The sequence below is a fragment of the Eublepharis macularius genome, chromosome 2, assembly GCF_028583425.1.
Source record: "Eublepharis macularius isolate TG4126 chromosome 2, MPM_Emac_v1.0, whole genome shotgun sequence".
Lineage (NCBI taxonomy): Eukaryota > Metazoa > Chordata > Lepidosauria > Squamata > Eublepharidae > Eublepharis > Eublepharis macularius.
In genome coordinates this window covers 157641722-157664684 of record NC_072791.1, presented here as the reverse complement: position 1 = coordinate 157664684, position 22963 = coordinate 157641722, and the positions used below count along the sequence as shown (strand labels likewise).

Below are 22963 nucleotides of genomic sequence, written 5' to 3'. Positions count from 1 at the left end.
AGAATCTTGATCTCTCACATATTTGGATATAAATTAATTTCTAGGGCATGGAATCAGTTTCAAAGTAATTTTTCCCAGCAAAATTGCCCTGAAGAATTATGATCTGCCTTTTATTTGCTATAAATATTTATATGTCAATAATCCAACAATTAAGTTGATTTCTCCAGAGACCAATACTTACTCTTCCATGAGTACTTTATAGACACTCCTGTTTCATAAATCCGATTTTTCTGGTATCTCGTATGTGAAAATCCTTGATGACATGGATGGATATATAATCAATAGTATATTAATAAAGACCCTGTGGTTTTCATATTTGTTCTTAAATTCTGTTGAAAAGCAGGACTGGAGATTGTATTCATTATAATATTAAAAGCTTTATTCTGATCTTTGATATCATCTGGGCATTGATGACTTCTTAAGATAAAGCAGTCTTTTTAACTATGTAGTTCTGCTTTCTAATATAAATTGCTAAGGAAATGAGTTTAGGGATGTGATATATGAAATCTTCAAGTAGGCCCATGTATAAAACATGGGGCTAAAGTCTGAATTCCTTGTTTTTTCAGTAAGTAATTATTCAGAGAAATGTTCTTGTTTCTCCAGCGCGGTGGCCTAAATCCTTCATGGAAAAAGTTGTTCCTGCTCTGTTATCAAGTATTTCATGTTGTGGGCCCAAGTATGACAAATCCGTGGTAATAAGAATCCTGGAAATAGCACAGGGGTATGTTAATTAGCATTAGAGCTAGTTGTACCTTTTTTTCCTCCATAGTGTGGAAGGAACTGCTTCCAGGCTCTTGGGAAACCTGGTTCTTTTTGAAGTGTCATAAAGTAAGGCTGTGGCACTTATCTGGGAATCTTTTTTTCTTGTGAGAAAGTAATGTAACTATAAAAATTGCTTAGTCCTTAAAGGCTTCTGACGCTACTTGTACTCTGCATTCAAGAACTTATCATTCCTTTGCATTCCTAAAGCTGGGTAATTCCACTGTTATTAAAAGCTGCCATTTTGAAACCGTTCACTCTTGGGTGTAATTTCAATACACTAAAAGTGATCCTGGTGACAAGTGTGCTTTAGTTTAACAGTGGTAGTCAGTCAGATCCTGATCTTAGACTCATTCTGAAGTTAGAATGGGCATGGACATGTTTTTCTTTATTACAGACATGAAATTCCCCAAAACTTAGAGCAGTGACCTCCTTCCTGTTCCTAGTTCTTTTTCAAGGCTTCTGTATTGAAATTACTATCATATTTCCACCCCCCCTCCCCTTTGTGTCAGGGCAACATGCACTTTTAAAATGTTAAACAGCCAACAAGGACTGAATAAGAAGGGATTGGGAGGATGATTATAATTGCATATCCAACACAATGCGCATTTGAATAATAGCCAAGATGCAAAGCATGTCAGACAGTGTTCAGTAGGCTGCATGCTGTGTAAATCATTTAAAACCTAGCAAATCATTATATGGGAACAAGACACTTCGGCATATATTCTATTTCCTTTTGTTTTTTCATATATTTCTCCTCCATCCTCCCACACTTGAAAGTTATTGGGTTCAGCATTCTGACCTATCCATTGAAATGTGTAAATAGTTCTTTAATTTCTTTTTTGCCCTTTGTGAACGAAGTCCCCCCCCCCCCCACACACATATCTTTTTGTTTTGGCTGTAACTAAACATTTTCACTGCAGGGATTGTGCTAATGACATTCATCGGCATTACCTCTACTAGTAGCATCAGTCTGCTAGATGGAAATTAGATTGGCTTCTCTAGGATTAACTAAATGTTTTAGAGGTGGTCTGCTCAAACTCCCTTCATGGTATAATCCCCAGGCCTAACATATCAATTGAAATATCTGACAGTGCAGTCATAAATATCCATTGAATACACTTGAGTAGATTCTGAGTAGACCTGCTTAGAATATCATGGTCAGAACCTCAGGTTCTATGCGTCTGCTGGGTAGTTGGCTGTACATTTCTCCACAAATTTTAGCCGTTATTGTGTCCAATCTGAATATTTCAATTTAGGAGCTCACTTAAGTGTATCTGTCTGTATTCTGACTCTGTAATTCTTGATTCAAGTGAAGTGGAAGACCCCAGAAGTATATAGTAACAGAATAATCTCCACACTTCTCTCAACATTTTACTGTAGTTCTTGACTGATACTTATTAGTCCCTCCTGTAATATTCTTATTCCAAAATCTGTTCACTTAGCAAGATATTTCTGATGTTTCTAAAATAAACCCATGAAGTTTCTGCATTATGGCAGTAGGAAGCTAATGCAAACTATTGACTGACATGAACTTGCCTTTGGGGCATTCCTTGAAGCTAGTGGGATTTATATACAAAAGCCAGTCTTGACACTTTTCTACTGGGTACACAAACAAGGTCCCGAAGGAGTAACTAGGAACTAAGGTGGAGGTTTCCAACCCTGGGTTTATTTAAACTATTTGACACATTAAGATTATCCAGTTCCTTCAGTTTTAGATGAGGTGCTGCTACTAATAGTTAATATTTTGTAGGGTCTTTGGAATGTTCAAATTTTGCTAATCCTTACGACTCTTAAATCATAATTATTATGCCCATTTTGCAGATGTGGTCTGAGTCTAATAGAGATTGGCTGGCTTAAGGCTACCTAGTGACTTTCCATCAGAGCTGAGATTGGAAGAAGATGGACTCTTCTCTCAGAGCCAAGCTACAAGTGATGCCTTACACTGGTTGGACACTTGTCAGCTTCCCTCAAGTTTTTATGGGAAATGTAGGCGTCCTGGTTTTACAGCTTGGCTCTCCATTACAGCTGCAAGACCAGAATGCCTACATTTCCCATCAAAACTTGAAGGAAGCTAACAAGTGTCCAACCTGTGTCAGGCGTCACTTGTAGGTTGGCTCTCAGTTTACTCTTTTGCCTACTGTGTTCTGCTAGCTCTGCTCACATTGGCCTTTTTGACACCAGTAGTGTTGTCTTGTCTCTCCTTGGAATGGTGGCCACATAATTAACAGCTGCAACATTTGCTCCACCTTAGGCAGCCAAGCGAGTCATCTTGCTGTCAGGAACTCCTGCTATGTCCCGCCCTGCAGAGCTGTACACTCAAATGGCAGCCGTCCGACCATCCTTCTTCCCACAGTTCCAAGCCTTTGCACTCCGCTACTGTGATGCTAAGAAGGTAACTTCAGTGTATTTCTAGTCAAAGCCAGAGCTGTTTAATGTTCCCTTTGATAACTTTGGATCATAATGGCCTGTTCCTTTTAATGAAGCAAAAGCTTCCTTGTCTGTCCCTTGTAATGTGCATCATTCATACCAGCATTTGGAGATCTTGTTCCTGGGAAATAATAAGGGATAGTTTGCATTTGTTCTGGAAGGCTTTTTGAGCTCCATGTGGATCTTGTAAAAGGAAAACTATTCTACTTGCAGTATCCAGTTATTGAAGAATGCTGTTTGAAAGGGCAAATCTTCTGTAGAGTCTGGTGGTTGTAGTTCAGTGGAAGAGCACATGCAGTCTTGTCCAGTGAGGATCTGAATTTTGAGATGGAATTTATTGTTGTTCATTAGGGGGTGGTAATATTCAGCTTGATGAGTCCCATCCCCCCCGAGGCTGATTTTTAGAATGTGGCTGCTGGCTTGTCTTTTGGGGGAATAAATTGCTCTGGAGAACTCAAAGCTTGCACACACTTTGGTTGGTCTCAATAAAAAAAGTGTTCCATTGCTTTGGGGGGGGGCATCTGTGGTAATTCTCATTACCTTTAAAGACTTGAGCTTTAGTTAAAAGGTATTAAAATAGAGCTTCAGGTGCCTGTACTTTGGGATTCTCGAAAGAGTCCAGTAGCACCTTTAAGACTAACCAACGTTACTGTAGAATAAGCTTTCGAGAATCACAGTTCTCTTTGTCAGATGCATTTGGGATTCTGCAGCAGAAAATCAGCAATTGGGGCTTCTTAAGTAGAATTTGAGATCCTACAGCCTTTGTTGTAGAAATGCCTTTTAAATGAGTTTTGACCTTCAGGGAAGTGGAAATGGTCCTGACTAAGATCATCTTTTAATCTTAAATAACCTTTTAATAATGTCTGCCAAAGGCTCCTGTGTAATTCTCTTTCATTGTTAATAGCTCACCTTGAGCAGGTGGTAGATTGTCACAGGTCTTTTCCAAGATCCCTTGAGGCTATTCTGTTGTGGTTAAATAAGCCACTGAACAATAGCAGTGAGTGGTGAGCACAGAAAGAGAATAGGCAAAATAGAAATTGAAGCGGGTGAGAGTCTCACCAGACAGAGAGGCTTTAAAATTCGTGATGCACGGCTGGCCACAAGCCATGTTTCTTTTTGTTCTCTTCTCACCCCCCTCCCTTTCTATTTGACCTTCACTCTCTGGAGTTTCGTGTGGGTTTAAGAATACCTGTTTTAGTAACTTGTATTCTCAAATTTTGTTTGTGCATATGTTGTGTAAACTAAAGAAATGCATACGTTTTCTTATTGTGCATATATTGTGTCTGCTGAATTCGATAAGCATGTACGTGCACACGTTCCTGATAGTTAACATGATGAGTTGAGGGAGAGATATTTGCAGGGTAGGACTGGTAGGCAGTAGTAGGGCTGCTTGATCCTTCTTAATTCTTCCCTGCAAATATCCCCCAAGACAGGATTCCACCCCACCCCATAGCAGTTCTTCATCCAATCATGTTGAGCACAACAGGGGAGGGGGGATCTGCAGATGGTGGAAGGATTACGTGTTCCCCTCCCACTAGCTGTTTCTCCCCTACAAATGCCTTCCCCTAGCTGAGTTTTTCTCAGCTTTCCTCTGATTTTCTCAGATTTCCTCTGTTTTGTATTCATTGGCTCTGCAAATGCAGAGACCTGCATTTTCACAATGGATCTTTAACATACTTCCCTCCATCAGCCACCATTTCCCTTGCATTTTTTTCCTGCCATGTCACTAATTTTATAGCACTATAGCATCTACATTTTTAAAGCCCTCCAGTAGTGGGGGAAATAGTGATCTGGATGGGCTGACAGCAGGAAAATGGCATTGATATGGGTGGGGCCTTTGAAAATGCACACCTTCCTGTCCAGGATTGCACTCTTCCCACAAAGACTGGAATTACACAGGTTTGGAAGGAGCATACTGAGGATGGGGAAAGGACTGCTGAGGTGTAATTAGAGCATTATGTCATGTGAGTGCTCCAGTTTGGAAGCCAAATCAGAAAAAAAAATCTCTATATGATAGCAGTTTTTGAGCCTGGGGAAAACGGTGGTAGGGAGAAGGGAAATGACTGGTTTGGTGTGGGAGCATTTCCTGGGAGAATTGGTGGAATAGGAAAAGTTGTGCACCCCCAGCCTACTGGCAAATGCTGCTACATTACAACGTAATTAGTATTGCAATGCAAATACAAGGTCCAGGATCCCTGTCTGTGATTTGTAGTGTATAACTCTGCCCCAAGTTGTTCCAGAATTTGTTAAAATTGTTCTGGGATCTATAAGGATAGAAACGATCATAGTATAAGTGGGGCATTCTTAAAATAAATTGTTCTGTCTTGGTTAAACAAAATTCTTAAGTCTGAACCCATCAGTTAAAAAAAACCTCTGAAATTCTCCATTGAAAAGGAATTGATTTAGTTTCATGGCAGAAACCCACAAATCTCTGGCAGATGCAATAAGTAAAGATATGGAATTAGTTTATTGGTTTACAATCTAACTCCTTGGCACTTCTGGCTCATAAAAAGTGCAACAAATTAAATGTCACCTCTTTTTATTTATGAGTAAAATTTTGCAAAAGTAGTTGCTCTGAAGCCATTTTTCAAAGTGGTTGATCTTAGTAATGAATGTTAAAAGAAGGGGAAATGCACCGGGATTGGCATGGATGCTCTGTTTTGTAAAGGTTCAGGAGCTTCTCTTAAAGATGTAATAAAGTAACTGCTTCAGCTGAGAGGCTTTAACATCTCAAGCTGGAAAATTGCAGCTTCTTGAATGTGAGTTTTTTGATTTGTTAGAATCCAAGGCACGTGTATGTACTAGCAGAATGAGGAAGGAACATTATGGCTACTGAGGGGCAAAAGTAGCGGAGGGGGTGGCAATTTCTTTTATTTTTTTTAATTAATAAATTTTTATTGGATGGGTCAATATATAGTCAGACTAAAACACAAATACAATCCATTTCAATTCCCACAAGTATATTTCCCCACCCCCTCCCCTCCCCCTTTTCGATGTGGACTTCCAACAGCACTCGAACCCCCCGCTATTAATATCACATTATTTCTATATTATAGTTGTTCTATATATATATATATAACTATATCTTATCTTAGTATCATTAAAACCCTTCAAAAGACCATAATTGTCCCTTAACATCCCATTTCTTTTCCATATATTTTTCCAGCTTTTTCCAATCTTCCAAAAATGTTTTTGGTTCTTGATCCTTCAAGTTTCTTGTTAGTTTGTCCATTTCAGCCATGTACAACAATTTCCTTGTCCATTCTTCAATTTCAGGTATTTCTTTTTTCTTCCAGTACTGAGCATATAATATTCTTGCTGCTGTTATCATATAATATAGCAATGTCTTGTCATTTCTATTAACATCTTCTAAGCGCAAAGATAATAACAGCATTTCTGAATTTTTAACAACATTATAGTGGAGTATCAAAGACGTCTCAGCACATATTTTAGCCCCAAAGTCTCTAGCCTTACGGCAACTCCACCACATATGAAATAGAGAACCTTCATGCTCCTTACTTTTCCAACACTTATTAGATAGCTGCTTATTAGCTATGGCTAATTTTTTCGGTGTTAAATACCATCTATATAACATTTTATAGCCATTCTCTCTAATACTGGTACATGTTGATATTTTTAACGTATTTGGACTTCCTGTTTGGGATCCATGGAGGTCTAACGCAGCTCCACTTGCGGAGCTGACCGGACTGCCGTTTTAACCGGCCGGCGGGGTGAAAATAGCCCGCGGCCGACTGCTCTCAGGCGGGGAGCAGGCAAAGAACGCTCAAGACCCTAGGGTGAGCTAGATCTCGGACGAGGGGGGGCTCTACACAACGAGTCTCCCCCCGATCCTTGAGGTCCCACCTTGCGACGGGTCGGCTATAATCTCTGCGGCAGTTTTGGGGCCAATTCGGCTGGCATAAGACCTACATACCCAAGCATCGATTGGGGGAAGAAGCTGAGAGGAGAACTTAAAATCGAAACAGCGATTACAACCCGAGAAAAGTGAAGAGAAGGTAAAGATCATTATCTTCTGAGACGGGACAGATTGATAAAAACAGAGAGGAAAAAAAGTAGATTTTTAAACTGCAACAGACTAGTGAAAAGGAGGGGAAGACTCGGCAGGAATCGAATTTAAAAAGAGACTAAGTTTAAAGAAGTTATTAAAGAAATGGGACTATTGTTTTGAATACCTGTGGCTTTGGAGCTGTGAGAAAAAGACACCATCGCGAGATCTGCTGTGGGAAGACGGGAGACAGGAAGTGCGTAATAACAATAGAGTGGCTGGAGAGAAGCGGCCCTTGCTGGAGGGCAGGAAGTAGGGAATCGCCATTTTTGAAAGGGGAAGGGTCGCGGCTTCAGCGGAAGAGGAAGTAGGCCATCTTGGATTACAAAATCATAGAGAAACCATAGAGAAAAGACGCCCGACATTTTGGACTCTTTAAAATTTAATTTCTATAAGAAGACCGGGACATTTAAAATAGAAAAACGTTAAATTTTACGCCACGGAGTTAAGGAAGAGAGCGGATTCGTGGGAGCGAGCTAAAGCAAGCCCCACGATGTCAAAAAAAGAGTGGCAATCGGCAATAGAAAACCTGGATAAAAACCTGGACAAAAAACTTTTAGATATGATTAAAGAACTTAAGGACACGAAATTGGAGCTGATAAAAGAGGTTAAAGAGGTTACACAGACAGTAAAATCGGAGCTGTCAGAAGTGAAAAAAGGTATGGAAACAATACGAAGTGAATTACAAGGAACGCAGCAGAGAGTTAAAACAGTAGAAGACGCGATGGAGAATTTAGCAGACACGCAACAAACAGAGATGAGATTGGTGAAGGGGAGAATGTCAGTTGCAGAAACTAAACATATGGAGAAGCAGCTACGTTTTCGTGGCTTGCCAGAAGTGGAAGGAAAGTCAGCGCAAGAACAGATGACTGAGGTGTTGGCTGAGTACCTGGGGAAGGAGGAGGAGGAAGTTGTGGCTATCCTAGATGTGGCATACCGTGTGAATTCGAGAATAGCAACCCAGAGGAAACTACCAAGAGATGTGATTGTGCAGTTTACAACACGAAATATGAAAGAGAGGATTGTGACAAAACAGTTTCAAGATCCATTGGAGATTGATGGCAAGACGATTATTATAATGAAGGAACTGCCCAGATCAGTGTTACTGGACCGGAAAAAATATAAAGTGCTAATTCAGATTTTGAAGGACATGAAAATCAGGTACAGATGGGAGTTACCGGAAGGAGTGTCCTTTGAGTTTGGAGGGGCCAAAAAACGCATCAGATCTGAGCGAGAGATGGAGCGATTTATTAAGGACAATGAAAAAGACTTACCAACAAGATCATGAGTATGGAGTGTAAAGTATTATCTTGGAATGTAAATGGACTAAACTCACCGAATAAGAGGAAAAATACTTTTCACTGGCTACTAAAACAAAAATGTGACATTGTTTGTTTGCAAGAGACCCATATCAGAAAGCAGGATGTAAAATATTTAAAATCTGGAAAATTGGGCAAAGAATATGTAGCGGCCTCCAACAAGAAAAAAAGAGGAGTGGTGTTGTACATAAAAGAGGAGCTACAGCCAAAATTTGTTATGAGAGATGTGGAAGCTAGATTTGTAGCAGTGGAATGTATTTGGAATTTAAAGAGAGTGTTGGTAGTCGGACTTTATGCACCTAACGGTGCAAAAGAAAGCTTCTTTGAGGATTTAAGGAAGCATTTAGACGATCTTGTATACGACCAGATAATTCTTGCTGGAGACTTCAATGGAGTGACAGACTTGGAACTAGACAAAAAGACTACAACGGCACAAAAGAAAAGAGGACTATTACCAAAGCTTTTTTTTGAGTTGATTCAACAAGAGACTCTTGAAGATGTATGGAGGAGAGAATATCCTAAAAGCAGACAGTTTACTTTTTATTCTGCAAGGCATTCTACATTATCAAGAATTGATATGATCTGGGCCTCAAAAGACTTAGCATTATGGACTAAGGAGGTAGAAATAATGCCTATGGTAGGCTCAGATCACAACCCAATTATGTGGAAATTTGGAAAAAAGAGAAAAAGGAAAGCATGGAGAATAAATGAGGAAAGAGAGAATATGGAAATACTGAGAAGAGAGACAAAGTTTTTTATACAATACAACGTGAATAAAGAAGTACCAACCAATAAAGTTTGGGATGCTTACAAGGCGGTTGTAAGGGGCATACTAATGGACTTAAATGGTAGAGCAAGAAAGAAGAAAGAGGAGAAAAGACAAGAGATTGAGGAGAAAATAAAAGCCAAAGAAATACAGCTAAAAAAGAGACCAGGGAAAAAGAAGGTATACCAGGAAATTAAAATACTTCAAGAACAGCTAACAGCAATGAGCAATAAAGAATTGGAGTGGAATCTCAAAAGACTGAATCAAAAAGCGTTTGAGGGTGCTAATAAACCTGGGAAGCACCTGGCATGGCAATTGAAGAAGAAAAGGGAAAAGAAGATAATAAATAAAATTTGCGAAGATAACAAAACGTATTTGGAGCAGGCTACCATTAGTAGAGCCTTTTATAAATTTTACGCTAAGCTGTATAATAAAAAAGAAGTAAACAAAGAATCAATAGCGTCATATTTGGAGAAAACCAAACTTCCAGAAATCTCGGAAGCTTGGAGAAATAAGTTGAATAGTGAAGTAACTGACGAGGAAATAAGTAAGGCAATACAATCTGCAAATCTAGGAAAGGCGCCAGGGCCAGATGGACTTACGGCTAAATTCTATAAGACAATGGCTAATGAACTGGCACCATTCCTAAAAGAGGTGATGAATGGGGTTTTAAGGGATCAAAGGATTCCAGAAACTTGGAGTGAAGCGAATATATCATTGATCCCAAAAGAGGGCCAAGACCTGACTAATGTGAAAAATTATAGACCTATATCGCTACTCAACAATGACTATAAAATTTTTGCGAAGATATTGGCGGAGAGATTGAAGGGGTGGCTCTCGGAAGTCATAGAGGAGGAACAAGCAGGCTTTTTGCCAGACAGACAAATAAGAGACAACTTAAGGACAGTGATCAATGCTATTGAATATTATGACAAGCGTTGTGACAAAGAGGTTGGTTTCTTCTTTGTTGACGCTGAAAAAGCGTTTGACAATTTAAACTGGGACTTTATGTTTGCCACTATGGAAAAGCTACAATTGGGAGAAAGGTTCATCAGAGCAATTAAGGAAATTTATAGAGACCAGACTGCAGCAATTGTGGTGAATGATGAATTGACCAAGAAATTGACGATAAGTAAAGGAACAAGACAAGGTTGCCCGTTATCTCCATTGTTGTTCATTTTAGTATTGGAGATTCTGATGATACAAATACGTCAAGATGATGAAATTCGTGGAATAAAAATAAAGGACTATTCATACAAGGTCAGAGCATTTGCGGATGACATAATGTTAATTGTAGAGGACCCATTGGAGAACATGCCAAGAGTGATAGATAAGATCAAGGAGTTTGGAGACTTGGCAGGTTTCTTCATCAACAAAAAGAAGTCAAAGATATTATGCAAAAATATGACTAAGCAGAAACAACAATTGTTAATGGAAACAACGGATTGTGAAGTAACAAGTAAAGTGAAATATTTGGGAGTCGAATTAACTGCAAAGAACATAGATCTATTCAAAAACAATTATGAAAAACTATGGACTCAGATAGAGAGAGACTTGATTAAATGGAATAGATTGAATTTGTCATGGTTGGGCAGGATTGCAGCAGTTAAGATGAATGTGTTACCAAGAGTAATGTTTTTGCTACAGACAATACCAATCATCAGAGACTCCAAACAATTTGAAAAATGGCAGAGGAAAATATCAGATTTTGTTTGGGCAGGCAAGAAGCCTCGAGTGAAAGTGAAAGTTTTACAAGATGCAAAGGAAAGAGGCGGAATGCAACTGCCCAATCTGAGACTTTATCATGATGCAATCTGCCTAGTTTGGTTGAAAGAATGGATGACATTAAAGAACAAGAAACTATTAGCCCTAGAGGGATATAAAAAAATATTTGGATGGCACGCATATTTATGGCATGACAAAGTAAAGGTCAACTCGATGTTCCTGCATCACTTTGTTCGGAGAAGTTTATACATAATCTGGAAGAAGTACAGAATTTATCTACAAGAAGGAACCCCTTTGTGGGTGGTTCCATATGAGGTGATAGACCCGAGAGCTGTTGATAATGAACAACAATGTTTAACGTATAAAGAAATAACTAAAACTGAAGCATCCAAACTTAGAATAAAGACACAAGAGGAACTATCACCTAACTACGATTGGTTCCAGTATAGACAGATCAGAGACTTATATAATTCGGACTCTGTAAAGGGAGGTATACGAATAGAGAATTCGGAACTAGAGCAGACCCTTCTTAAAGAAGATAAGAAAAGAATATCCAAGGTATACCAAGTACTGTTGAAGTGGTATACCGAGGATGAGATAGTTAAAACACAAATGGTGAAATGGGCTATAAACTTTAATAAAGAAATAACAATGGAGGCATGGGAATACTTGTGGAAAACTACAATGAAGACAACGACATGTATTAATATCAAAGAGAACATTTATAAAATGATCTATCGTTGGTACATGACACCAAAGAAGATTGCGCTAGGGAATTTGAATACTTCTAATAAATGCTGGAAATGTAAGAAGCATGAGGGCTCCCTCTATCATATGTGGTGGTCGTGTGAGGTAGCCAGGCAGTACTGGGGTGAAATAATAAGAGAAATGAGTGAAATTTTACAATTTCAAATTAATAAGAACCCAGAACTCCTGCTACTGAACTTGGGAATGGAGGGAATTCCAGCCCAACACAGGACGTTGATATTTTATATGACAGCAGCAGCTAGACTTTTGTATGCGCAAAAATGGAAAGTACAAGAAGTGCCAACTATTGAAGATTGGACTTACAAATTGCTGTATATGGCTGAAATGGACAAGATGACAAGAAAATTGAGAGATCTGGACTCAGGGCAGTTCAACACAGACTGGGAGAAGCTGAAACAATACCTGGAGAAGAAATGGGAGGTGGGAGGAAAACTGTGGCAGTTTGAGAACTACTGAAGTATTGAAGTAGAGGGGGGAGACTTTACCGGGGGGAGAAGAGATAAATGTGAATTAATAAGCAGTCAGATTAATAGATTGACATATATATAGATATATATAGGTTAACAAACAGAACATAGAGAAAATAATTAATTATAAGGACTAAATATAAGGAGCGATTAACTAACAATATTTTCTTTTTTTTCTGACAAGTTTTGTACCAAACTGAATGTCTGAAGATATAGATGGGTCAAATTGATTGACTACGTGAGGAGAGATATATAGAACTATTATAAAAAGATAGAATGAGTAATATATATAGAGAATAAGTCAAATTGTTTGATATAAACGAATGTATGATCTATATGGTTTATGATATATAGAAATACCTGAAATTGAAAAATTGGGATAAATTGTTTATCTAAGATGGAAACAAAGGCTTACAGTTTGGGCATATAATGTTAAAAATAGTTAAGGATGTACTGCTTAGAATAATGGAAAATATATATTTGTTTTAGATAGAGGAAGCTAATAAAAGTAAGGGAAAGGGGACAAAGGGTTGGAAAGCTGTTGGAAGTCAACAAAAAGGGGGGGGGAAAGGGAGGGGGTTAGAGATGAAAAAATTGGGGAAAATTGAATGTAAATGTGGAAATAATGGATTCTAACCCAATAAAAATTTTTCAAAAAAAAAAAAAAAGATATTTTTAACGTATTTTTCCACAATTGTTCCCATGCTGCCATCATTATTTCATTGTTACAGTTTATTGCCCACTTTACCATTTGTACCTTGACTGTTTCATCTTCTGTGAACCATTTCAATAACAATTTATACATTTTAGAAATTGCTTTATTACTATCTCCTAACAAAAGTTCCTCGAATTCTGAATTCTAAAGCCTGTCTTCCTTTGATCATGACTCTGTGTAACTGATGTTACTAGGTCTCAAGGTTTTTAACTTTGTTCCATGGTTTTTATTCTTTTATGCACTGTGCAATAAATAATTATATTTCTTTAACATTTTACATTTTCTTTGCTGCTCAACCTTGTTGGTTTCCGCTCCTCTCAGACTGGTCAGAAGCTTCAATTAGACGTTGCCAGACGTTACAAACTGCAGGATTCCATCATGGGGACTGGCAGCTATATTGTGACTGCTAGTTCCTGGTGGCAACTTGTGAGTAAATGCACAGCAGATCCCAATTTGGATCTCTGTACCTGCTGGCTCCCACAGAGAAAATAATGCCCCTCCCAGTGGGCTCTGGGCTGTTTCAGCTGCAGAAAACAGCACAGGGATGAAGGCAGGAATTCCTCCTCCTGTGCAGTGGTCTTAACCTGAACTGGGCCAGCTGCATGTACTCATGAGTTGCCACTGGGAACTAGCCAATATTATATAGTTGCAGGCCCCATTGCAAACTTGTGCATTTTATAACATCTAGTTAGGCTCTGACTGAAGCTTCTAACCTGTCTTTCAAAGCAGCCCCATGTGGTATGCATTAAAGAAGTCTGGTCTTGAGGTTATAGTTATCTCTTGATTAAAGCAAAGCACTTGGAATATATAATGCCTGTTCTTTAACAACTTGACTAGCTGTCTGTTTTGATCCCTAGCACAGGGTGCTGGCTGTTACCTTTAAAGCCCCTTATGAGCTGGACCCACATACCTGAAGTCCCATATCTCTCTCGTGGACCCACACAGTAGTTACAGTCCTCTGGTTAGCAGCTACTCAGTGACCTCCCATAGATCTGTATTCTCCCCTTCTTTGGACGGGGCCTGTTTGGTCTTTGAACCAATTCAGTGGAATGGTTTGCTGGATGGGGGTACAGAGAGCACCACCCTTGCTTATTTTTAAGGATTTATGCAAAGGCTTTTTATGTTCATTGAGGTAGCTGTTTTGGATGAGTTATGTTGAGGAGGTTAGTAAGGCTATGACCATTAGTGAATCTGTTAATTCAATCTATTTATTGGGTATGTTGTTGATTTGTGTTTTGTGATTTAAATGCATTTTTTCTTGCCAGTTGGTATTTTGATAGCCACCTTGAGACTTTGGAGATATGGAATATATGAATATTTTAATACATTAACAAGTAATTTCTCTACTCCCTCTTTGCTGGCATCTGCTTTTTGCTACTAAATTAGATGCTGGAGCATATGATCGTGGATCTCCAATGCTGCTTGCAGTTTGGATCCTTTGTCTCAAGAACACTGGTGGGAAATGACTGCAACAGTGGCAGGTTTTTCAGCCCCTCATCCTTTCACATTGAGGAACCTAATAAATATACAGTTTGGCCTTTGGTATTACAATACATTGTTACTTTTATTTGCTTTGTACCCAGTAGCCACAGACCAATACTTTGCTGAGCTTAGCTGCTGCCTACAGCAGTTAGATTTTTTTTCCCCTAGCAGACATCTTCATGTTTCTTTGTATGAGGACTAGAATCTTATATTTTTTAAATAACTGCAAGTTCTAGGGTCTGTTAGATTCTCACTAGGTAGATGCACTATAACTCCTCTTGCAATTGTTTTAATGACGATGTGGATGTTGTTGCTTACCCAGAAGCCATGGGGATGGGACTATTCTGGATCATCCAATCTTGGTGAGCTGAAGCTTCTACTGGAAGAATCCATCATGATCCGCCGCCTGAAGTCAGAAGTGCTTTCCCAGCTCCCCGCAAAGCAGCGCAAAGTGGTGGGGGTGGCACCAGAAGGCATTAATGCAAGGACCAAGGCTGAGCTGGCAGAGGCTGCAAAGCAAATGACAAGGGGCTACAAGAATGTGAGTCAGAAAGAGTGCTTTGTTGGCAAGGATCTAATTACAATATGCAGGGCAAGGGGGGTTTCTTCTGCACTGGTTTGCATTTGGTCCAGATAGCTGATGGGAACCAGTCTTGGCTGTGCAGTCCAGTATGTTTGCAGAGGTGGGAGGGAAGGAAGAGTGCAGAGGCCCTACTTAGAATTGACTGGGGCTAATTTAACTTGCCATCTGTCTCTGCTACAGCTTGACTGTCTCTAAGGATAAAACTTAGAGATCCTAAAATAAGTTCTTTGAAATTAGAAAATGAAAAGGCACAAGCCCTTAAATAATGGCCGTTTTACACAATCTGCAAAGGCCAACCCAGGTTTGCCCCCAAGCTTGTAATTGTCAGAGAGCTTCTACGAGTTGTGGCTGCCTGATGAGAATACCTGCATGGGGTGTGTTCACACACCAATGTATTTTAGGTGAGCACTGTCTTTAATATGTTGCTTAGTTCCAAATCTACTAAGAGTAGAGAGCTGCTATAGCACAGTGGTTAAGTGGTTTGGCTGCGAATCAGCACTCTACTGGTTTGAATCCCACTACTACCATGAGCTCAGTAGGTGGCCTTGGGTAAGCCACTCCTCTCAGCCCCAATTCCCCCGCTGTCTTGTGGTGATAATAACAACACTAACTTGTTCACCACTCTGGATGGGACAGTAATCTGTCTAGAAGAGTGTTATATAAGTGCAGTTGTTATCATCATCATCATCATCATCATCATCTCTGCTAGATTTGGTATACAAAGTTTCATTGAAGAACTTCACATTTAGCCAAAGAGGAAATGTTTTTTTCTGCTAGACTTGCTTAAAGTTTCCAGCACTTTTTCTGGCTTTCACGTGGTTAATTTCCTTCACCTTTAACAAAAACTTTGTGAATTCCAAACCCAAACAAATTTTCTTAAGTTTGGAAAAGAAAGAAGTAGGGGGTGGGGAGAGAAGAGAGACATTCCTGTATGTAGTTTGCACGTTAAGAAAATTATTTTTTCAAATTACAGCTCTTTGTCTGCAAAAAATGTTATCTTGGACTACTTTTCAATAGACTAGAGTGTTTGGTAATATGGTACTTAGGCCAAGGGAGTAAAAGAAGATATTTGAGAATGAGGAGGATTGGACATGAAGGAGGATTGGGCAGGGAGTGCTGTTACTATGTCAGTTTGGTGGCAACTGACTTGACCTAGTATCTGCTGCTCTGTTGCTCCTGGTAGAATTCTGCAGGTATTCTTCAAGCATTATGGAATGTTTGGCAATGATCCATCTGCTTCCTGGTTCTAGATCTCTTGGTAGCAGCAGCTGGCATGCTGCATCTTGCTGTTCCTAAATGGAGAGGAGGAAGTTGATCAGATGGTGTTAATTTCTACTAGATAGATAAGAATGTGCAAGCTCCAGTGGTTCTCACCAATGAGAAGTATTTCAGTTAAAAGGTGTTGTGTCCATCCCTCTCTTTGTTTGAGCCACCATTGGAGCAACCTGACGGGCATTGCCGACCAGTCTTTTAAACTTCTGTTTGCAGAAACAAGAAGAGAAGGAAGCTCTCATCCTCTTTTATAACAGGACTGCAGAAGCCAAAATCCACTCTATCATGTAAGTTTCTCTTTATGAGTAGGAAGGGCCATCTCTCAGTGGTACCCAGGTTCAGTCCCCCCAGCATCTCAAGTAGAAGATAGTGATTTTTAAAAAGAAAATGTATCTGAGATCCTGGAGAGCCACTGCTGGGAGGAGTAGACAATACTGACCTTGACAGACCATGTGGAAAGGAAACTGCATGATAAGATTGCGGCACAATCAAGGGGAGGAATCTGCCAATTAAAACACCTCACCAGTCTGTCCATGATCACTGCATTGAACCAGGCATCCCAGTGACTCCATTACGTATCAGCTAAAAGGGAGGTACTTTTGGGTTCTTTAATTTACCCTCATTGATGAAGTTTTCTGGTTCAGCTGAAAATAAATCAGCACGTGTGTGTGTGTGTGTATTTAAAAGCTTTCTAATTGCTTTTGTACAAGGTTACAGGTAGAAAATATTTAACAGAAAAGAGGTTCTTTAGGAAGTACTTCATTAACTTAAATGTTTACCTTGTAATATATTTATTGCTCTTGTTGAAAGTCCTGATTTTATATTTTTCTCTTCCACTAACCTAAGTGGGAATGATCTGGTATTTGATTTCTGTGACTTTAAATGCATGTGAAACATGTGTCCTGAGATCTGGCACTTGGCTGAATAACTCATTTGTAAGTAAAATAAAAGGTTCCAAATTTCTGACTTTCTTAGCTTGACACACTTAACACTTCTAGAAAGAAAAAAAAACCACTTGTGCCTGTATTTGAATTTACTGTCTCTCTCTCTCTACCTCTAAATACAGAGAATACATCTTATATTTATTGGAAAGTGGAAGAGAAAAATTTCTGGTGTTTGCTCATCACAAGCTAATTCTAGATGCAATTAGCGAGGAGCTGCAAAAAAAGGTAAGTAATCTGCTATTCTTTGTTATTGGTCTTGTTCAGGGAGATCCTGGGAAGCTTTTCTGCCAGTGGCAAAATATTGAAGGTACCTGAGGCATATATACTCAATGGTGGGTAGAATCTAATTTTAAGTTTCTGATTTTTGCCATCTTGTTTATGGTCTTCCTGAATTTGTAAAAATACAAAATCGACCAGAAAGGATTCATAATGCTGGACCAAACCAGTCCACAGCAGGAAGAATTAAAACACATTTCTTCCCATCCTCCAGCTGCCAGATCTCCAACAGTAAATCAATAAGGTGTGGTGAGCTATGATTTTAAAAGCTGACCGGTTAAAAGTAACAGGTATGAAAAGTTGACTAGTGTAAATCTCTAGAGCCATATGCCAAAGCAGTGGGTGCGAAGGAGGATGAAGAGCAGCAAAATTATGCATAAATATTGACTTATCAACATTCTGGGTTTTATGGAATAACCATCTGACAATTTCTATAGCAGAATCTCCTCCTTGGGTCTACATGATTTAACTAGCCCTAACAGCTAGACAAAATCTGTAGTTGCTGGCAGCCCTGTGATCTAGAGAGGGAGAGGGGCTTCTGTGATTTTATCTCTGATATTACTTTGAGCATCTGAGAACGTCTGGAGCTCTAGAATGTCCCTGTCAAGTTCTAAGGAATTTGGAAGCAGTGGAATTAGTTGCTGCTGCTGAAGCTAGCACTATAGCAAAGATGGGCCTTGCCTATCTCTCGCTTTTTGCTGAGGCAGGTTATTGTAGTGGTTAAGAGCGGCAGGACTCTAATCTAGAGAACCGGGTTTGATTCCCCACTCCTCCGCTTGAAGCCAGTTGGGTGACCTTGGGTCAGTCACAGCTTCTCGGAGCTCTCTCAGCCCCACCCACCTGCCCCACCCACCTCACAGGGTGATTGTTGTGAGGATAATAATAATAACATTTTGTAAACAGCTCTGAGTGGGCATTAAGTTGTCCTGAAGGGCGATATATAAATCAAATGCTTGTCACATTTGGGCCTGAGTTGAGATTTGATTACAGGTCTCCAAATCCAGATCCTGTACCATGTCTTGAGAATCTTTAGTATATACTAAGGGAAATTACAGTAATCTTACCTTTTGCTCTTCAAAAGTATTGAAAAATGTATTTGCTGGGGCTGAGTGTTGGCCAGTGTAAGATCAGGATCAGGTAAGACTGTAGTTGGACATGAACCTGGATGGGAACCATGCTATTTGTTCCAAGTGGCATAGGAAGGCTGTATAAGAGGTAAGTCAAATAATATAGGGATCCTGAAGAATGGCATATCTGGCATGAGATAGTATTTAACCTCCAAGTGACTCCTGATTATTGTGACTGTTAGTAGGTGTGAGATAGTGGAAAGTAAGCAAACCTGAGCCTAGCCAATGCCTGAATGTGAAACCATCTGGGAACTCTGTGTACATTGCTCATTGCTGTTTGTTGAAAATAAGGGTATTATAAATCAAAGTAAATGAAGCACTTATTTAGCAAACTGGAGGATCCCATGGCACAGTTTGGTGCAGCTAAATTTGAAAAAAGGATCTTTAGACAAGGGGTAAGAACAAACCTAGATGATGCGATGACTCTTGAAATCTCTATTTCACTTTCAGCACATTGGGTCCATTCGCATTGATGGCTCCACACCCTCAGCTGATCGTCAGTCTCTGTGCCAAGAGTTCCAGTTCTCGGAGAAGTATGCAGTGGCCATCCTTTCCCTAACAGCAGCTAACATGGGGCTCACCTTCTCCTCTGCTGATTTGGTCGTGTTTGCAGAGCTGTTCTGGAACCCTGGGGTAGGAAACCTTAGGTACTTGAGTGGCAGTGCTGCCCCAAAATGGAGGAGGGGCTATTCATTTAAGACTAGAATATAAGGAGTTGCTGTATGGAATAACTGGTTTGCCTCTTGAGGGATAGGATTAGCACCAAAAAATGTCTTTTCTTCACCCATATTCTACAGCACCTATAATTCGTTTAAATTCGTCAGCTCTAGGGATGGCAGTCCATGACAGATAGACCCTCCAAGCCCCTCACAGCAAGTCATCCAGTGTATTAGCTGAAAGGCTTTTATTTAGAGATCCATTAAGTTCATGGGTACATCCACAGATGGGAAAGTTGGCAGGAATGATTATACAGGCAAAGGCACTATTGATATAGGGAGTACTATTCCCCCCTCCCTTGGAGCAGTTTGCATTTAGACGCGAAAACCTAAGAAGTTGCATGACAACACAATAGCTTAGTCTGGATAGAAACTGCAGAAGATTACAAAGCAATCAAAGTCTGTCTTTCTCCCCTGAGAAACGGTTACATTGCTGGTTCCAGCTGCAAGGTCAGTGCAGCATACTTTCAGAGATAACAGGCTGGTTACTTGTTCTGTGAAAGCTTTTTTCAGGCAGGCAAGAGTGGCATGGCTATGTGGCTATGTTACAAAGCACAACTATATGCTCATGTCATGAGACCAATACATTAGAACAGAGAGATCAATACAGTTCTACAGTGAATACACAAATGGCATAGGTGTGTGCACACATGACAAAATTGATGGTTGCCCTTCTTGTTAATTTGGTGGCTAGATGAAACTTCTTCTGCAGAGGACACTGGGTATCCTGTGCACCATATTGTTTTGTGGAAGCCCAAGCCACCCCCCCCCCGGCTCCCCCAATAAGTAAATTTTGGATATGGCTTTGGAAGAACCTGTGAATAGCTTGGTTCAATGTTGCCTTCCCCTGTAATGGGTGTTAGCTTTTTCAAATTGGCTTCTGTGTGTATTATGTGCTGTCAAGTCACAGTCATAACCCTAACAAAAGGCTTACAAGGCAAGGGAGAAGCAGAGATGGTTTGCCCGTGCCTTCCTCTGTAGAGACTTCCTTGGTGGTCGCCTATCCAATTACTGACCCTGCATAGCTTCTGAGATCTAACAAGATCCAGCTATACCATGCCACCTTCCATCTTTGAATGGGCTTGGCTCTGCTAAATTCAGGGAACTACAGATTCCTAATGGTTACAGGTTGTTCAACTCTTCTCAATTTCTAATGGGACTGCCAGCATTCACATGACTTACATTTTCCTATCGGCTATGATTTCTATTTTATCACTTGCCAAGACGCTTACAATCTTCACTAGAAACAATCCACTCAAAGTCCCATTCTCTTCCATTATCCACTAGCCCGCCAACATGTAGTGCTAACTTTTTCTGGACTATGCCTGCTTTTTTCAACTATATGATTCTACAATATGTTGTGGCTGTTCCTGTTTTACAGATTAGTAACTGAGGCTGAAAGGGAATGGTTCCTCCAAAGCCAGTAACAAACCCATAGAGAAGGTGCAGAGCTGAGTTTGGATCTTCTAGATTAAATTACAATTCCTCTCACCTCTGGTCTTTTTCCCCTCTCAAATGAAAATGGGCCAGACTGTGATAAAAGGTTTCCCCCAGTTCTTTTTATCAAGGCATGCTTATTAGGAAGTATTTCAGTTCTGATGTTGTTTTCTTTGATCATATTAGAGTCAAAAACCCACAAGTATGAGGAGTGGCTGGCTTGCCCACTTCACCTAATTTTGTGAATGCCCACTTGCTCTCTGAACCTATTATAAAATGGGGGAACTGGTATTTTTTAAAGTAATCCATTATTTTATTTAATGAATGTTGCCAATGATACTATACCAACAATTGGGAACTTTAGCAAGGTAAAATGTGGCTTCTTACTTTATGATGAAATAATTGCTCACCCTTTCCAACTCCCTTCTCTCCCACCCCCATTACATACCTGGTTTTTATCTGCAGGTTTTGATGCAGGCAGAGGATCGGGCACACCGAATTGGGCAAACCAGCTCAGTTGACATCCATTACCTGGTAGCAAAAGGTACAGCTGATGACTATTTATGGTAAGGAGACTCTCTTTTTTCTCATATCCATTTTGTGGTTTTGGGTAGCCATCATTCTTGCAGCTAGGTCCTTTGAGATCACTTTTAGTTCCATGGCATGTTTAGCAGTCAAATTATGACATCAATGCCATCTTGTAGGCACTTCTCATGTTTGTGTCTCGCTAGCCCATTTATTCTCCATTCATCCTTTCCCCATGGCTGGATTCTGGAAATGCTCTGCTGTTCCAATTTAGAAACCATTTTGAAAATGAAAAGCACTTACTGTTTGCAGGTGCTTTTAAGATATATGATATTTCATGCTGGATTTTTCTCCCTTGATTTTTAGTTTGTAGAATTTGCAGTAACTTTGTGTAAAAACTTGGGGGCATCCCAGATTGTTGCTTGATCTTATGTTGCAAAGTTCTGGCTGGCTTTTTTGCAGAGGAAACAACAATCAGAACACTTAGTCAAACTGGATGTTTAGCTCCTGTGCAACTTCTCTTGCGGCTCTGCAGTAATCCATGTTAGTGACTACAGTGGAAAGTAAGGTGCATATGGGTCTGGGGGGACAGGTGGATCATCTAGGCTCTGCAAGGGGCAGAGACTTGGTCTGCAGTCAGCAAGGCAGATGCATCCATCAGAAGTTTTGTTCCCTCCTCTAGAGCCTTGATTATCAGCTCTGTGAATCATTACACCCCTGTCTTGCAAGGATCTTGGAGCTGACACATCACCCACACATGGAGGAAAGCTAATGACAGTCATTTTCACATTTTACTTGTGAATCATTGTCGCCAAATTGGCTAGCACAAGGATGGAGGAAAATGTGCTGTTTTGGGGGTGGTGCACCTTGTTCCCTGGATTTCTTCTTGTCAGCTGTGGTGGAACATTAGAACACTAGGTTAGTGGGACATTTTATTTTGCACCTGACACATGTGAGTTTCAGTTGCAAATTAGTTATGCTGTTCTGTTTATCTTGAGGCTGAATTTCATGACATTGTTTTATTATGCAATAACCATAGCTGTCATAGATTAGAACTCAAATGCAAGATTCATTAAGGAGATAGAGTGCTTGCCATGTGACAGAGATCACTTCAGCAGATAGCGACGATTGTCTGCTTGATAATGAGGCCCAAAGTGATGCTGCTGCCTTGTTACCACTTTAAGGATGATGATGATGATGATAAGCATTTACATAAAGACATTTCAAGTATTCAGAGTATTTCTCACACATTACCTCGCTCATTTAAGCACTGTAAGGCAGGTCAAGTGTTACAAAAAGTAAGAAAAAAATGCTTCTAAAGCACAACTGACATGCAAATTATAACAAACCATTTTAATACAGCATTATCATAACTGTGTACTAATGCTTGTACAGAAGCACATTCCACAGTGGGTTTCCAGATAAAGACCAGTTTCAAAAAACATGACATTCAGGCATTAATTATCATCTGATTATCAATAAAAATGTGCATTATAATCATTTACCATGTGGATATACAGAAATATTCAGTTACCCACTAAACAAATAGTTCAATTTCAACTTCAAAATGTTCAAAACACAATAAA

General features: G+C 39.8%; 1 protein-coding gene across 3 annotated transcripts in view; it reads left to right on the top strand.

Annotated features, from left to right (window-relative positions):
* SMARCAL1 (SWI/SNF related, matrix associated, actin dependent regulator of chromatin, subfamily a like 1) overlaps nucleotides 1–22963 on the top strand; it is a 52576-nt gene that overhangs the window by 19510 nt on the left and 10103 nt on the right. For all 3 annotated transcript variants that reach the window (XM_054971934.1, XM_054971931.1, XM_054971932.1), the window contains 6 exons: nucleotides 3014–3154; nucleotides 14820–15038; nucleotides 16569–16639; nucleotides 17419–17521; nucleotides 19150–19332; nucleotides 21318–21418. In XM_054971934.1, coding sequence (XP_054827909.1) covers nucleotides 3014–3154; nucleotides 14820–15038; nucleotides 16569–16639; nucleotides 17419–17521; nucleotides 19150–19332; nucleotides 21318–21418 — 818 coding nt within the window. The remainder of the gene's footprint in view (nucleotides 1–3013; nucleotides 3155–14819; nucleotides 15039–16568; nucleotides 16640–17418; nucleotides 17522–19149; nucleotides 19333–21317; nucleotides 21419–22963) is intronic.